Below are 17,435 nucleotides of genomic sequence, written 5' to 3'. Positions count from 1 at the left end.
TTTGCCCATTGTTAGCATTGGAAAGTCTACGGATTTTTTTTTTTGTTGCGGGCGGGAGATTTTACGCAGGGGCAATATTTAAAAGGAAGGACCTTCCGTAGGGAGGGAAATTCCCGCGGGTAAACCGTCCAGAGGACATTTTACACAGGGGATTTTGCCGGATTTCCTTGTACTTTCCAGGATTTGTCGAACTTTCTCTTTGGCGACTCAATTTTACACGTGGAGAGGTCCCAGCGGAATTGTACGGGGGAAATCTTCCGCAGGGTTGGCATCGTCTGGGGGGGTTTTCTGTGGGAGATGGGGTATTTACTGCGGAAGAAATTCTCCGTGGGAGAATTTTTCATGGGAGAATATTTCTGTTGGGAGGGGCAGATTTCCAGGAAAAATTTTCCGTGGACGGGGGATTTCGGGAGAGATTTGAAAAACAATCACATATTAATATAAAAAACAAACCTTTCTCAAGTGAAAGTAGGCTTAGGAGAATATCCCAGGCCTAATTGTGCGCCTGAAATTTTCCTGGGGAAATTTTAAGTGAAAATAGAATTTTTTAAAGGGGAATTTCCGGGGGTGGGGACTTTCAAAGGGAGGAACTTTCCATGGAGGTATTTTTCGTGGGAGTATTTTTCATGGAAGAGGGGGGGATTTCACGACATTATCTGAAAAACTATCTGAAATCTAATAAAAAGTTTTTTCAATTGGTAGTAAAGAGCAAGATTAAAGCATGATACGAACAGAAATCATTCCGTATAGGAGGGGGCTACCCCCTCCTCAATACCTAGCTTTTTACGCTAAAGTGTGACACCCCAATTCATTAAGCACGACTCGCCTGAAACACAAGGCCCTGAAATTAGATTAACAAGCATTTTCGAACTACGAATGTTGCTCCTTAATTTTAGTTGAAAAAATTGCTCTATATTTAATAGATTAAAGGTTAACCAAAATATTCTAATTATGATGATAATTAAAAATTGTTTTCTTTTCAGTTTTTGCCAAAAACTTTGCATTTTTCTGTTGACCAAATGGAAAAGGAGGAAAAAATCCGTCGTCAAAATAATACCAAGAGAGCGTACATACATAGATTCCGATGGGACTCAGGTTTTTAATTGACAATAAATAGCTGAATTAGTGTCGACTTTGTGTTTTACCTTCGACAGCAGAGTTGCCACCACAACGAAATAAAAATCACCAGTATTTCACTAAAAAAATCATCAAAAATTACCATTTTTTCACCAAGAAAATCACCGAAAATCACCATTATTTCATCAAAATCACTAAAAAATCACCGAAAATCAGTGGTCAATAATAATAGGCTTCATAGCAAAAAGACGTGTTGGTCATCCTGAGCTAAAACATTATATTTTTCAAAGGCTATTGCTCAAGAAGGAATAGAATTTATACCAACAACTGGAATTCTAGCCAAAACTGAAACTGTGACCTTAAAATTCGGTTTCTGGACGTAAAGAACCTTTTTATTTATTTAATTACTACTTTACTTTTCTTTGTCTTTACTTTGCAAAATCTTTTCTTTTTCTTTTTACTAGGTTTACATTCAAAAGAATAATCACAATAATCCTCTTTTGTCATCAAATCGAATTTCATTTATTTCTGAGCGTTTTTAATTCCCCCTGCCATAGTTGGTGTCATTAACGGTAAAATTTAGCTCTGGAAAATACCACTTTTTGGTCTTCAAGTAGGGTGATGGCAACCCTGCTCGACAGTCACAGCTACTCTGATCGTTTTATGTTTGAACTCTAGTCGACTTTTTGTAATTCCCTTCACTGAGTGAGTACCCAGAGCTTAGTCTGTAAATAATTTTATAGGTTATGACTTTGGTGGTCTTCTCCATTAAAGTAAAAAAAAAAAAACACCGTCGAAGTTACTCAGAAGATTTTTGGACCTTGTCAGAACTACAGTAAGCGCACAGATAGATCGACTACCGGATTCAGGGTCTGAGCAAAATAATAGATGTTGACGTACTGTCGACAAAGACTAACTAAAACTTCGAGTCAAAATGAATCCAAATAGACTGTAACTCACATTTTTTCTATCATGTCGACAGAGCTAACAAATTGAACGAGGCTTAGCATTTCTTTGCAGTCAAATTGGAAACGATCGTATTTTATTTCATGGGTTTGAAATAAGAGAAGCTTTTTTTTTGCAATCTTTGTATTGATTAATTGAAACAACAAGTTTTTTTTAACTGAAAGTAAGGAGCAACATTAAAACTTAAAACGAACAGAAATTATTCTGTATATGAAAGTGACTGTCCCCTCCTCAACGCCTCGCTCTTTACGCTAAAGTTTTGTACTCTGTTTCAAAAAATATAATGTCGTGAGACAGAGTCAAAATTTTGGCGTAAAGAGTGAGGCGTTGAGGAGGGGACAGTCCCTTTTATATACAGAATAATTCCTGTTCATTTTAAGTTTTAATGTTGCTCCTTACTTTCAGTTAAAAAAAACTTGTTTTTTCAATTAATCAATACAAATATTGCAAAAAAGCGTTTCTTATTACAAACCCCTGAAATAAAACACGATCGTGTCCAATTTAACTGCAAAGAAATGCTAAGCCTCGGTCAATTTGTTAGCTCTGTCGATGTGATAGAAAAAATGTGCGTTAAAGCCGATTTGGATTCAGTTTGAGTCGAACTTTTAATTAGTTTTTGTCGACAGTATGTAAAAATATATTTTTTTTCTCATATCCTTACTCCGGTAGTCTAAATATCTCTGCGCGGTCATTTTTTCTGAAATTTTCAGAAAATATTATTTTTAAATTCGACGGTGTTTTTTTTTTTACTTTAATGGATAATACAACCCAATTAAAAAACATTAAAAATATTTACAGAATAAGCTCTGGGTACTCACTCACTCTGGGTACTCACTCAGTGACGGGACTTACAAAAAGTCGATTAGAGTTAAAACATAAAACAATCAGAGTAGCTATGACTGTCGAGCAGGGCTGGTACCACCCTACTAGAAGACCAAAAAGTGGTATTTTCCAGAGCTAAATTTTACCTTTAATGAGACCAACTATGGCAGGGGGAATTAAAAACGTTCAGAAATAAATGAAATTCGATTTGATGACAAAAGAGAATTATTGTGATTATTCTTTTGAAGGGAAACCTGGTAAAAAGAAAAAGAAAAGATTTTGCAAAGTAAAGACAAAGAAAAGTAAAGCAGTAATTAAATACATAAAAAGGTTCTTTATGTCCAGAAACCGAATTTTAAGGTCACAGTTTCAGTTTTGGCTAGAATTCTGGTTGTTGGTATAAATTCTATTCCTTCTTGAGCAGTTGCCTTTGAAAAATATAACGTTTTAGCTCAGGATGACCAACGCGTCTTTTTGCTGTGAAGCCTATTATTGTTGACCACTGATTTTCGGTGATTTTTGAGTGATTTTGATGACATATTGGTGATTTTCGGTGATGTTCTTGGTGAAAAAATGGTGATTTTTGGTGATTTTCTTAGTGAAATGCTGGTGATTTTTATTTCGTTGTGGTGGCAACCCTACTGCCGAGGGTAAAACTCTAAGTCTACACTAATTCAGATATTGTCAATTAAAACCTACAGCCCAATCGAACTCTATGTTTGTAGTTACTATCTCTTGGTATTATTTTGACAACGGATTTTTTCCTACTTTTCCATTTGGTTAACAGAAAGATGCAAAAGTTTTTGGAAAAAACTGAAAAGAAAAAACTTTTTAATTCTCATCATAATTAGAATATTTTGGTTAACCGTTAATCTATTAAATAGAGAGCTATTTTTCAGCTAAAATTAAGGAGCAGCAGTCTTAGTTCGAAAACTCGTGATAATCTAACGACAGGGCCTGGTTTATCAGGAAAGTATTGCATAATTACCTTGGAGTTAAACATTGATAGGAATATGCTCTGGCTTGTTGAGGGGTAGCCCCTCAAATACGGCCATATTTATTTTATGCTCATGAGTTTATAATTATAGTTAATACCAGTTTAAAAAACTTTTTCTTAGATTTCAGATAGTTTTTCAGATAATGCCGTGAAATCCCCCCCTCTTCCATGAAAAATACTCCCACGTCAAAGACTTCCATGGTACGTTAACCCCTATGTTAGTCCCCCCCCCTGGAAAGTCCCCTTAAAAAAATTTAAATTTCACTTAAAATTTACACAGGAAAATTTAAGGCGCACAATTAGGCGTGGGATATTCTCCTAAGCCGACTTTCACTTGAGACAGGTTTGTTTTTTATATTGGTATGTGAATGTTTTTTCAAATCATTCCCGAACTCCCCCTCCACGGACAATTTGTCTTGGACATGCCCCCGGCCCCACAGACAGGATCTCCCATGCAAAATTAACCCACAAAGACGGTTGTAGGAGGAAAATACCCCCGGTCCCACCGGCGCACTCTCCCCCTGAAACCAACCCAGCGGCCGTGTTCCCCCGGCAAAGTCCACTGAGAGCTCTACACGGGGAAAATTGAGTCGCCCCAGAGAAAGTTCGACACATCATGGACCGTACAATGAAATATGGCAAAATCCCCTGTGTAAAATGTCCTCTGGAATGTTTACCCCCGGGAACTTCCCTCCCTACGGAAAGTCCTTCCTGTGAAATATCGCCCCTGCGGAAAATCTCCCGCCCACAACAAAAAAAAATCCGTAGGCTATACTTTCCAATGCTAACAATGGGCAAATTTCATACCTTACATTCTTAACCATCGCAATACGTTTACGCTAATACCTCTTCGCAAAAAATTCGCAAATCTCGTAAACTAAAGAAGTAATTACATCACTGTTGATAGCTCCATCATTAATCTCCAATAATGTAAATGCACCACTCATTTTTTCCTCTACTAATATCCTTTGCAAATAAAAACTATTCTCTTTGAATTCAATTCTCTTACTAATATGAATTGTAAAGAAAACTAAAAAGATATACAATTTTTTTAAAGATACACCGGTTTTTCCGACACTGATCTAACCTAAAAAAAAACTAGTTTATCTTGAAATATAAATTAAGTTAATTTTTTCAGAAGAAACTTGAATCAGAAAAGATTATAACCAACTTGTTTGATACGGGCAAGTATGCAAAGTATATACCTTCAAGAGAATTCTACATGATATTTCAAATTTCTATACCTTCTATAGAAATGATACCTCTTTGCAAATGACCCTGGTAACCCCAATTCGTTGAAAACCTACATACATATCTATGCCCTAGGCGTAGGGTTCAAATATATAGATGCCTGGCCCGTGGTAAGGCATATTACGCAATCACTGGTGAAAGTACTAGATAGCTTACTACTGATATAAATGTCTCAAAACTTTTTTTTGACCTAATTTGTTAAATTCTGTTTGGATAGGCAGGCTGATAGATTTTATGCTCTCAGTGAGTCTATTTTGAAAGAGATCAGAATTTGGATTCCTAAAAATCGAAAGTAAGAGATTCAGATTTGAAAGTGGACTTATAGCTGGTGGAGTCAACGTCAGTTTTGAAATCTGTTCATCTCAGCGTAATTAATTGGCAATTGATAGCTTCATCTACCTAAATAAAGGAAAAAGTATCATTAAGACGGTGGATGCAGTGAAGCTGTGAAAAATAGAGTAGCCTAGGCGCTAGGTGTTTTTTACAGCAAAGAAATGAAAAAGGGAGAGTAGAAAGGCAAGTTATTCAACTTAGATTAGAATATCAAAAACTACGGTAGTGACAGTAGTTAAGTATGGATTTGAAACATGGACCTTTTGAAAGGTTCGAAAAGATATGCTAGATGTTCCCCACATGAGTTGTCTGACTGATATCATGTCAAAAAGTAAGTTGCGTGAAGAAAAAGATTGCGATGACTAAGCTACGTTTTACGGATGAGGGATGATATGTGGTCAAAGATTGTACTTTTTGGTGATCTATCTTGTGCCAGGCGAAAGCTATGTCTGAGTGGGAAGAGGGCATAAGAAAGAGTGAAAAAGGAATTAAAACTTTATGTGAGGTTATAAGGACTAAAACTTCAAACAGATATGGGCTGAGAAGGAGCGTGCGTAATGAGTTCTTAGCATTAGTAGTAGTCTGGTGGAATTCATTCAAACAGACCTGTTTAACAGCTACGGTTGGGGTCATGGTTCTAATTGCTCTGGGAGACCACTGGGGTGAAACGGCTACGTTATTGTCATCCATGTTAATCAGAAGGGCTTATTGAAGCTGGATTAAATTTAGTATAGGTTTAGTAGATTAAGTTTTGCCTTTAGAGGGTTTGATTCTGAATCGATTGACATGATTTTACGTGCTGCTGCGCAACTGTGACTCATGGGTCTGCAATATTATTATCACTTTTATTATCAGAAAGTGATTATTACAAAGTGTGACCACACCAAACCAAATTGTAAATAGTAAAAAATAAAGATGAGAGTAAGCACAAAAATACTTTATGATCTTAATTGTAGACAAAAATATTTAATATTATTATATCTTCCTAGAATTTACTTGAATTAATTAGAAATGATTTTGTTTTAAGTTGAAATTTTTCTTTTAGGAGTCAGATGTAGTAGTAAAGCAACTGTTTGACAGCTCAGAAGAAGGACAAAAAGTGACTCGAAATAAAGGAAATAAATACCTGGCTGTGTTTCGTAGAGTCAGTGACCCCTGTAATTCTGTGTTGATGGACTAAGATTAAAAATTAATTTTGATGTTTATTTCTTACTTATCGGCAATTCCAGCCCAGCTACTGCAGTTTAAAACTCATCGTAACCTTGTTTTTGTCAAAATGATTGCTTTGTTCATCTTCTTAAACTCATTACGCTCTACCAATCTGCTGAGTTTGTTTTCTAAGGTCTTATTTGGGTTATAAAATAAAACAAAAACTAAAACTAAAACTAAAACAAAACGAAAAACTAAAACAAGTTTAGAGAAACACAAACTAACAAAACGAATGAATCAAATGAAAACGTAGGGAATCATGGAAAAAAATCAAATAAGCCTGGAGATTTTGAGGGAGGGGAGGGGTTTTCGGATCCAAAAATTAGGATCTATTGTCGTAAAGTATTGTTAGGAAGGTAGCATTGTCAAATAATGACCGTTGTGGCCAATATTGCTAGTGCGACTAAAAACGTGGAATAAAAACTGTAAAATAATGCTGGAATGCTCTACTTTTTTGGTGGTAGGTTACCTGTTATTCCGGTCTATTGTCTGAAAACCTAGTCCTGGTTTGCTTTACTTAGTTTTTTAATGAGATTTTTTTTATAAAGGAAGTGACTAATGATTTGCTTTACTTAGTTTTTTTTTTAGAAAATTTTTCATGAAGTAATTATTCCGTAAGTGGAATTATTGTTAATAACGTATAACGAGCTTCAGTTTAGAACTTTTTAAGTAGTATTTTGCGGAAGCATTCCGTAAGATTATAAAAGCAGGATTCTAAGAGTGGATGAACACTGAGAATAAAGATTAACGTAGTTTGTAGCATTGAGAGAAATAAACCAAATAGAGCAGACATTCTGTCATTTTATTGCAAATGTTACAATGTGTCAATGTCAAAGCTGAAAAAGTTAAATTTCTTTAAAAAAAGATGGAGAAGGGGAAAAGAAACAAGCCATATAATTGAGTAGCCTGTATTTCAGTTCAAAATGTTTTAATTCGTTATACGGGATTTCTTTGAGCAAGATAATCGTATATCTTAACTCTAAAGGGTGGTACGCCAGACTTTCTTGTTATCATTCCTCATAAAATTTAAAATTATAGTGTATAAATTGTGCAATTATGGAGAGTGCAAGGGAGCTCTTTCCTGTAAGTGCTATTGAGCTCGTCAATATTCAAATAGGTTTAACTTATAATCTTCTAATTAAAACCTTCAAAAAATACATCTTATGGGAACGGCATTGAGTGTTATTTTAGCGATTGAAATTTCTCTTGAAGGAGTTTGAAGATGACCTACTGGGGCTTGCTTCCGATGAGAACTCATTCCACGTGCTATCTGATATTCGGATAAACTTATTGGACAAACATTCATGTCTACAGATTTCGTCTATTAATACAATGGTGCCTTGTGAAGTTATTCGCGTTGTCTCAATGGTGGTTGGGATCATATTGGAATTTTTTTTAACTTTGGCACTTATGCTGCTGTGTATTAGTGTTAATATCTAATCATCCTAATTGCAGGGGATGGGGGAGACCTTGGGAAATATTGAACTTTAATGTCTCAGATTTTGCCTTGCTTAGTCTTGCGCCAAATCTGTTTTTGTTATTATCATTTATTTTTAAACCCGTTATCGATACAGCGAAAAAAAAAGAAATAAAATAGATAAAAATAACAGAAAGTTATATTATCATCATAAATAAACACTCAGCTGTACAGCCATTAGTAGCAGATGATACCGAGGAAAGCTCACGTATTTTCTGTTATATTTTTCATTTAATGATGTTACAGCTTACCTTAGGGTCAATAACTCTGAACCTCTAAAATATTCATGAATTTCGAGCCCTTGAAGGGGCTTGGAATAACTGAACCTGAAGAAACATGAATAAATTTTTCTTTTATTCTACGAGAGAAGGGGTCTATCAGGAGTTCACGGGTGTGAGAAAGGGGTGGGCCGATTCGAAGACCCAGATACGTGGTTCTTTCCACTGACTGGTCCAGAGATAGACCAAGAGTCACAGATGAGATAGAGCTAATTCTATGCCATTTAAAAATGAGGAATTCATATCGCCTATCATAGGTAGAGAGCGATGTGGGCACAAAGTATTATTTATTTATGTATTTATTTATTTATTTTAGACCAGGGCACTTCGTATAGAAGGATTTGTCGTAGAAACTTAGAAAAGGGCTCATTCGATTGTAAACTGAAAGGACTAATGCCCTTTTTAATAGTCGAAAGTGATTGGAGGGCAACCAGCCCCCCTCTCACGCCCATCATTTCCCCGAATACATCCAATCAAAGTTTATAATTTTAACGGGTTCGTTTTTCTTATAACAAAGAAGCATAGTTTTTTCCTCGTTGTTCATTTTTATGGTTGTCTATATATTGCTGTTGCTGCTGCAGTAACTGCAATTACTCCTCCCAAAATTCGAGTTTCTAAACAGTAAACCTCCGTATGTTCCAAGGGCTGTCTAGTACTTTGCGTTGTAACTTCAAGCTGTTATACCCTGCCATTCTAGAACTTGGAAAGCTTTTCATTAAACATGCAGCATTTCTTTTGAATATTACCATGAAGTTTTGCCAGAGCATTTCTAGCCAACTTGAAGCATCAACTCCTTCAAAGAAAATTTTAATCTGTAATATTGGTATTTTCTACGCTCCCGATAAAATTTTCATCAATTTATCAAGGTCAGCTTGCATTTTGCCATCTTTTTGGACATATGGATGTACTTTTTAACTTTATTTCTAAGAGTTCTTTGACACAGCCTCATAGGGTCTTAACATTTTCTTTATAACTTTCATCATATTAGTATTTACTCATTATTTGGGCCCTGTTCGTCGTAGCCGCCTTTTAATCTCTTTTAAATTTATTTTGAACGTTGCGAGCAACTTTTGTCTATTTTTAGACAAAGACATTATTTGTTGTTTTCTTGCAGTAGATATTTCGGTTGCTTGCCTCTGATACTTTTCTTGGTTCTACTTCCGTTTAGCGTGGTTTCTACTAAACATAGTGAATTACAAAGTTATACTGTTGAGATGGCGTAACCTAAACCATATTTACATCTTTAAAATTAAAATAAAATTTGCATTAAAATTTTCAGGCATTTTTGTAGCTTCCATTCAAAAAGTAGAATGGCTGCTGAAACACTATAAACAAAATTTGCGTATTATATAATTTTTCTTTTACTATGTGCCTGTCACCCCTGGGACTGTTCTTTACTATATTTATGACGTGACATCATTATATACTGACGGTGCAGACGTCATTGTGACTATTTTCATAAGATTGGTTTTCCTTTTTATGGCATTTATGGTTGTAAATTACGACTATGACGTCCTTCATCATTTTGTGTATGAAAACACAGTTTTTGTTAAAAACTTATCTTATTTTAAATGTTGCTTTTTGTTAATTACAAAAGCACATAGAGCTCTTATTGGTTTTCTAGTGCCCCAATAGTTTCGGAGTAAAAAGCGGGAAAAGAGATGCTTCAAATGCAGAAAAAAATGACTGTTCTTGTTTTCAAAGCCAATGGATTGTCCTTGTTGCTCAACCCAAGGGACTATTTCCTGTGAAAATTTTTCGGACCAGATGATTCCAAAGGTGTTCTTTGTGATTCTGATAGAGGTTTTTTCATGAAAATATCAGCTAATAGATCAGTTTAAATTTTTATTAAATAATGCATTTTAACAACTTTTTCCACAGAACAAGTTTTTTAAAGAAAGGTAAAGAGCTCCATTGAACGAAAAATGAGCAGAAATGAAGTCAAATAATCTTTCAAGCGTAAAATTACCACTAATCGCCATCAATAAATAAATGAAACTCCAAACGAACAGGAATTACAATAAATAACCGATTTAAACTCAAAACGAGCAAAATTTAACAAGAATAGGGCTGGCAATCCTCATGCCTTCTCAAAACCAGAACATAATTTTCACTTCACTGAGAATAAAATAAATCGTAAATGTTTTCACTTTAATAAATAAAAATTATTGAAACTTTAAGGAATAAATATCAGTATATGTATATTAAACAGGCAATCCTCGTTCATTTGTTTGTTGTTTTTTTTTCAATAAAGTGCAAATTATGTTCTGGTCTTGAGAAGGCATGGGGATTACCAGCCCTACTCGTGTTAATTTTTTTCTCTTTTTGGTCTTGACTCTGTTATTTATTGTGATTTTTGTTCATTTTGAGTTTCGTTTATTCATTGATGGTGATATGTGGTAGTTATACGCTTAGAAGGTTATTTTACTTCATTTCTGCTCCTTTTTGGCTTAATGGAGCTCTTTACTTGTCTTTGAAAGACTTGTTTTGTGGAACGTTTTCTAAATTAATTCTGTTCGTTTTTTATTGATATAGTCTTTTTCATGGAAAAAATAACATCTTATATCTTTTCGGGTTTTTTTCTATAAGGATCCATATTTTGGCTTGGTATTCGTATGTTGGAGAAACTTTTCCAACAATGTTTGATCCTGATATAAATGGTATAGTTTAATTTAATTTTATACCTCCTTAAGTTGACCTGAAAAATTAAACTTAATATCACTCCCAAAAAATTCTATCTATGCTCTTTGACAACCTGGATACATTTGTATTTTTTTGATTTATTTAAATTGTAAGAGTAGTAATAGTAGTATCCACAAAAGTTTCAACTTAATACCCCCAGTCGCTCTCGATATATTGCTGATGTTTCTTATTGGCAATCATACACACAGTGCCTTTACATTTAGTTTTAAAATATTATGGGCCCATTGCATAATCGTGGGCTGTTGACATACCCAATATCCCTAGAAACATAGTTGCTGGACCTTACTACTATGTTGAACAAAATGGCTGTGTCAAAAATTTTGACTGGATGTGTTTGGAAAATGAATCAGCTATGGAGGAGGGTAGCTTGCCCTCCAATCTCTTTTTATTCTTAAAGGGGCACTAGAACATTTGATTTGAATTGAATTAGCTTTTTGAAAGTTTCAATGATACTTCTAGCTATTATAAGCGGTGTTGCCTATGATGTTGCTTATATACCCTTTTGAAAACCTGCATGCATATAGTTTTTTGGTTTAATTGACACTCCCCTAAACGTCCCTAAAAGTTTCACACTAATACCCTTAGCGTCATTAGTTGTAGTAACTGTATTGGTAGCTTTGATAGTAAACACATAGTGCTTTCTGGCTAGTTCAACATCTGCCACAACGTAGGCTACCCTTAAAGATCTAACTTAATAATGTAAGCTGTTCTTGGAGTATTGCTTTGTCACCTTTTTGAAAGTCCACATGCTCATAGTTTGTTTTGATTTAGCTCAACATCCACCTAAATATTCCGTAAAAGCTTAACCTTAATGCTCTTAGCTTCCGTAGTAGCAGTATGCGCATAACACCTTTGGTTTCATTAACATCCCCTTCGACACACGCTGAAAGTTTCAAATTAATACCATCAACCCTTCCTGAAATATAGGTCCTCTTGACAACCTCTGTGGGCATAGTATGATTCGATTTAGATCCAATATATCCAAAATTTTTCGCCTTATTACCCTTAATTTTAATAGCAGCAGTAGTAGTAGTAGCAGTATAATTAATAGTAGTAGCCTTAACTTTAGAGGCAGTAGTAGTAGTGGAAGTAGTAACAATAATAGCAGTACAAGTAGAAGCAGCAGCATTATGATGCAAATATTTCCTTTTGGTTAGTTCAACATCCCCCACAACAAACCCTGTTAGTTACAACTTCACACACCAAACTGTTCTTGTGATATTGCTGTTACGCTCTTTTGACAGCCTTCATGCAGACGGCGTGTTGTGATTCAGTTCACCATCCCCCCTCAAAACTCCTTGAGAATCTCACTTTCATATCCTTAGTCATAGTTGTAATAGTAGTCTCAGTAGTAGTATTGGCATTACTAGTAGTATTAATAGCAATAACGGAACTACTAGTAGCAGCAGTAGCATTAACGTTTTGCTTTTTGGCCATTAGAAAATCTCTCTCATATCAAGTCCTGGAAGTTTCGACTTAATGCAATTAGCCTTTACTATGACATTGCTGATATGTCCTTTCGATAACCTGTATGTTCATATATTTCTTGAAATTTTCATCTCAATTGTCTTAGTTTTACTAGCAGGGGCGTAATTTGCTATGGGGCAGGGGGGCAACTACCCCTCCCAGACCTCGGTCCCCCCCCCATCTGAAATTTAGTTTCAGACTAAATTTAGTTTGCCGAAACTTTAGTTTCGGCAAATATCAAATGCGCCTCGTCTGGTAGGATGATGCAAAGGCGTGCAATTTTTAGAACGTAATACATCTATAGTTGCCCCATTTCATACTAGTAACTGGCAAATATCTAATGTGACTCTCTGACTATGATGCAAAGGCGAGAAATTTTCAGAATCTAATGCATCTATAGTCGAATTATTTGAAACTAGTAACTGACAAATATCTAGTCTGCAAACCGAAAATCTGAATTTATACCAGAGTTTTCTGCTGATTTGGGGTAAATATTATATGGAGCGGCGAAAGTGACATTTTCGATATGATTCTGGTTTTTAAGTAAGCATTTTGTAAACCTCGTAACTGAGTTCTTGACAGAAATCAAATTCCATAGATCTATGGATAAATCCATAGAAGTGGAAACACTGGCTAGAATTGGGTTTGTGCCTACAATCACACACAAGGAATAACACCATTGAAAGGATTCCTGTGCTAGTAGCCGCATCACCTCTCCGTAACATTACTGTAGGAACAAATTTGAATACTTTATTGTTTAGATGAAGGACTGTGGGTTCATTATATGTATGTGTGTATATTATTTTCCATGACCACACTGCCTTTTCTATGACGAAATCAATAAGAATTCCAAATAGGGATAGGTCCTTTTATTAGACAGTGAAATGAAAATATAAAACAAAGACTCTAATATATAAAAGACTCTAAATATAAAAAAGACTCTAAATATAAAACACAGTCGGTCATCATCATCAGTAGAGTTACTAACTTATCAAAATTAAGAACAAACTGCTTTTATACTAAACAAAATAATCACTTCCGGGTCAAAGCAAATTACCGGTCCATTGACTTAGAAAGTTCACTAACTGTTCTGGAATTTTTAATACTGCGTTGAGTAAAGGTGGTACAAGTTTCTTCGAAATTGCAGGTCAGAGCAGGTTACCGGTCCATTGACTTCGAAATTTCACTAACTGTTCTTGAACCTTGTAATACTGCGTTGAACATTCTTCTAATTAAAAATGAAATAATATTGAATTTACAGGTGCTAAATTTATCATTTTATTCTTCTAATATTAAATGAAATGTTGCTGATTCTAAAGTTGGTCTTTAAGACTTTATTTCATTTTTAATTAGAAGAATATTCAACGCAGTATTACAAGATTCAAGAACAGTTAGTGAACTTTCTAAGTCAATGGACCGGTAACCTGCTTTGACCTGCAATTTCGAAGAAACTTGTACCACCTTTACTCAACGCAGTATTAAAAATTCCAGAACAGTTAGTGAACTTTCTAAGTCAATGGACCGGTAATTTGCTTTGACCCGGAAGTGATTATTTTGTTTAGTATAAAAGCAGTTTGTTTTTAATTTTGATAAGTTAGTAACTCTACTGATGATGATGACCGACTGTGTCATCGAAATATTTAGAGTCTTTGTTTTATATTTTCATTTCACTGTCTAATAAAAGGACTTATCCCTATTTGGAGTTCTTATTGATTTCGTATGTGTGTATAGTTTGTTGTGTGTATGGATATTAGAACAGCGTAAATTACAACCGAAAAAATCGACCCGACCTTTCCAGCTGCGACTGCTGGCGTCTAAAAACAAAATAAAAAATTTTATTATATAAAATTTATTAATTGTGCTGCTTAATTCAATTTGAAAAACATAAAAAGAAAGACAGGAAACTATGCTTCTTGGCACGGATAAAAAAAAAAGTGCAAACCTCATTTAAGTATTATTTAAAACTGGCAAAGACCATCTAACAAAATTCAACTTCAAATCACTTCATTAATGTCAATCAACCCATATAAACATTAACATTCTGGCACAAAATCGTATCAAAGGAGAAAAATTGCATATTTTAAAACTGACAAACTCTAATGTGTGTCTCGCTGGCTGCTAAAACTAGTGTTTATGTTAGTCTTTTGCGCTCAACTGCCATAGACATAGCCGGGTAGTAGGTAGAATATCAGGTTTCTCCTCATTTAATCCTACTCCTAGGTAATAGGTTTATACAAAAGTTATTCCTTCTCCTATAGCATAATTCAAGAAATTTACATAGTTATTGTCATAACTATCCACTCACAGTTATTGTCATAACTAACTATATATCCACTCTGTTCTCAAGAATTTTTATATTGCTATTATTATCATGTTTCTGCAGTTTAAAAATGTCGATTAAACAGGATCAATGTCACGTCGGTAATCCTTCATTCAAGTCTAATTTAATAACAAAAAAAGAAGTAGTAAATACATTTATTCATTCGGTATTAAAACTGCAAACTTCTTATTCCGTACTTCCTAATCCCGCTTATAGGAGCACATAGCCAAACATGGGGAGGGAGACAAAAATCTATCTAGAGGGAAGAATTAGATATCAGAAGAGAGTGTATTTTTAGTTTTAAATGTACAAACTGAAGTTACATATTCTAATCTACGTTTCCAAAAATTATCTAGTATTAGAGGGAGGAAGATCCATATAACTTATTCTTGGGCGTACTTCGAACATTAGGTTAAAAACAATGCAAAATGAATATCTACCAAATAGGGGAATAAAGCTTAATTTATCTTAACATAAAATCATTAAAAATACCATTATTTTTGTAAGCAAAAATCTCTCAAAGATGAGCAACTGCGCTCCTAATATGTCTTTCATGATTCTTCATTAACTGGACATATGTGTCTCAATCAATAGACCCTCCCAATCGTCCATTACCGAGGCAAAAGTGTCTAACCATTCATAACCCACAGACTACCTGACATGTTTTCCTGCATTAAAAAAAAAAAAAAAAAAAAAAAAAAAAAAAAAAAAAGATTATTCATTAACGCACTGTTATTCTCACGAAATTGTTTCTTACCCAAATACCTTAAAAAGATTGTGTCCACAAAAGTTTCATACCACTATTTTTACAACGCTTCAAGATCATAAAAGCGGCCGTTTGGCCTTTCGTTTTAGGCAGGACGGTATTAATGAGAATGAAACATTTATAATTCTTCTTGATTAAAATCGAAAAAAAAAACTCAATTATCCTCCTATATCCACGGAACAGACAAACAATTGCATTAAAAATGTCAATGGCAGACACGTATTAAAGAACTTAGAAACCAAAGGAAAACGAAATTTAGAAGCCTCTTTGACCATGATTTTGTGCCGTTTTGATAAGCCTAACTTGTTTCAAAACATTCGACTAGAAGCAAAGACCTCAACTAGAACAATAAAGAATATTAATTTCACTATAAAACTAACTCTTAAACACACATGTAGCAATTATCAATAACGGTTCTTCTATTCCCAAAAAATAGCAGGGGCAATTTTTATAATTAAAAAAAAAAAACAATCCAAATCAATTAAACTATTCCAAGCTGAATTACCATATCTGAAATACTAAATCACTATTAATCTCTTTCGAAAAAGATTGCTATGTGTTCATATTTCTAACAAATTCTATTAATTATTGCTTATGTTTCAGTTATTGTTAGCACAGGATTAATTGAGCAAACTTTCAACAGTTGTGCGTTAAATTAGGGCAAACATTGCGTACAATTTAACGTTAACTACATATTTCTACTCATAAATTATTTGTTCATTCAGTTGCCATTTTTTCTAAGTCACAAAATAATTGTTTTAAACAAATGGTAGATTCTTCGCAGGGCTGGTATAAGTCCCGCAATTTTTGTACTTTGGGAAATTTGGTGGCAAATAACTTTACCTTCAAATAATGATCATTTAAGTATTACCATGAAGAGAACATTTGTTTGAGACAGGATTTATCACAGGAGCATTACTTTAAAGGTTTACTGACTACATTTACTTTAAAAGTCTATTTGATTTCAGATTACAGCCGTAAAAAATATCAGGGCTCTTGGGAAATCGCTCAACCACAACGCTGTTATTATAGTTGATAATTTCCGCTAGTTACTGGTGTTGCCAACTCAGTCTTTCAATATTGATGCTTGCTATTTTTTTGGAATAAAGTAGCCGAATAGAATTATAAAAAAAAAAACATTTAAAAAAAGGAGGAAACGTAGGCCTAATTAAAACACTGAAAGTTATGGTTTCGTCAATTTGGTTCACTTCTTTTAGTTAGAAATTTTCACGAATTTTTCTAAACTTCCGCGTTAAATAACTACCATCGATCATCAAAGCCAAGTTTACAAGGCTTGCGGAATTCCTGACCCAGCTCATGAATCCATTTGTTACTCACTAAAAAAGAAAAAAACATCAGTAAAGCTTCACAAGTTCTGAATTCTTGAAATCAGTTCCAAGACTGAGTTCAAATCAATCTTCGACTGATCTCCTTAGCCTAAAAAAGAGAATTAATTTAGAAAACTGACAAGACAATAATTGCTATCGCGATCTTCGTCGAGTTCGATTTTTAAGCCACTTTACAACAACATTGGCAGGCTGATTTCAAAACCCTACATAGTTTTCTTCTGACATATCAAACTTTGCCTCAAATCCTTACGAGAGTTAAATAAAAAAAGCAAGTTTTTTCAACTGAAAGTAAGGAGCAACATTAAAACTTAGAACAAACAGAAATTATTCCGTATATTAAAGGGGCTGTCCACTCCTCAACGCCTCGCTCTTTACGCTAAAGTTTTTCATTGTTTTAAAAAATAGAGTTTTGAGAAAGAG

At 34.4% G+C, this 17,435-nt stretch overlaps 2 protein-coding genes across 6 annotated transcripts in view; one reads left to right on the top strand and one right to left on the bottom strand.

Moving 5' to 3' along the window:
• The window catches only part of LOC148940708 (tRNA (guanine-N(7)-)-methyltransferase), a 102,813-nt gene extending 96,168 nt beyond the window's left edge, over positions 1-6,645 (top strand). For all 3 annotated transcript variants that reach the window (XM_089105557.1, XM_089105556.1, XM_089105555.1), the window contains one exon: positions 6,492-6,645. In XM_089105557.1, coding sequence (XP_088961683.1) covers positions 6,492-6,626 — 135 coding nt within the window. In that variant the 3' untranslated portion in view covers positions 6,627-6,645. The remainder of the gene's footprint in view (positions 1-6,491) is intronic.
• A 7,877-nt stretch (positions 6,646-14,522) lies between these two features.
• The window catches only part of PH4alphaEFB (prolyl 4-hydroxylase subunit alpha-1), a 157,228-nt gene continuing 154,315 nt past the window's right edge, over positions 14,523-17,435 (bottom strand). For all 3 annotated transcript variants that reach the window (XM_089104754.1, XM_089104756.1, XM_089104755.1), the window contains exon 12: positions 14,523-17,003. In XM_089104754.1, the coding sequence (XP_088960880.1) occupies positions 16,927-17,003 (77 nt within the window). In that variant the 3' untranslated portion in view covers positions 14,523-16,926. The remainder of the gene's footprint in view (positions 17,004-17,435) is intronic.

This window comes from Artemia sp. Qi Xiang Cuo, chromosome 19 (assembly GCF_049724085.1).
Source record: "Artemia sp. Qi Xiang Cuo chromosome 19, ASM4972408v1, whole genome shotgun sequence".
Lineage (NCBI taxonomy): Eukaryota > Metazoa > Arthropoda > Branchiopoda > Anostraca > Artemiidae > Artemia > Artemia sp. Qi Xiang Cuo.
The sequence above is the reverse complement of the archived record's forward strand: the minus strand, read 5'-3'. Positions and strand labels throughout refer to the sequence as shown.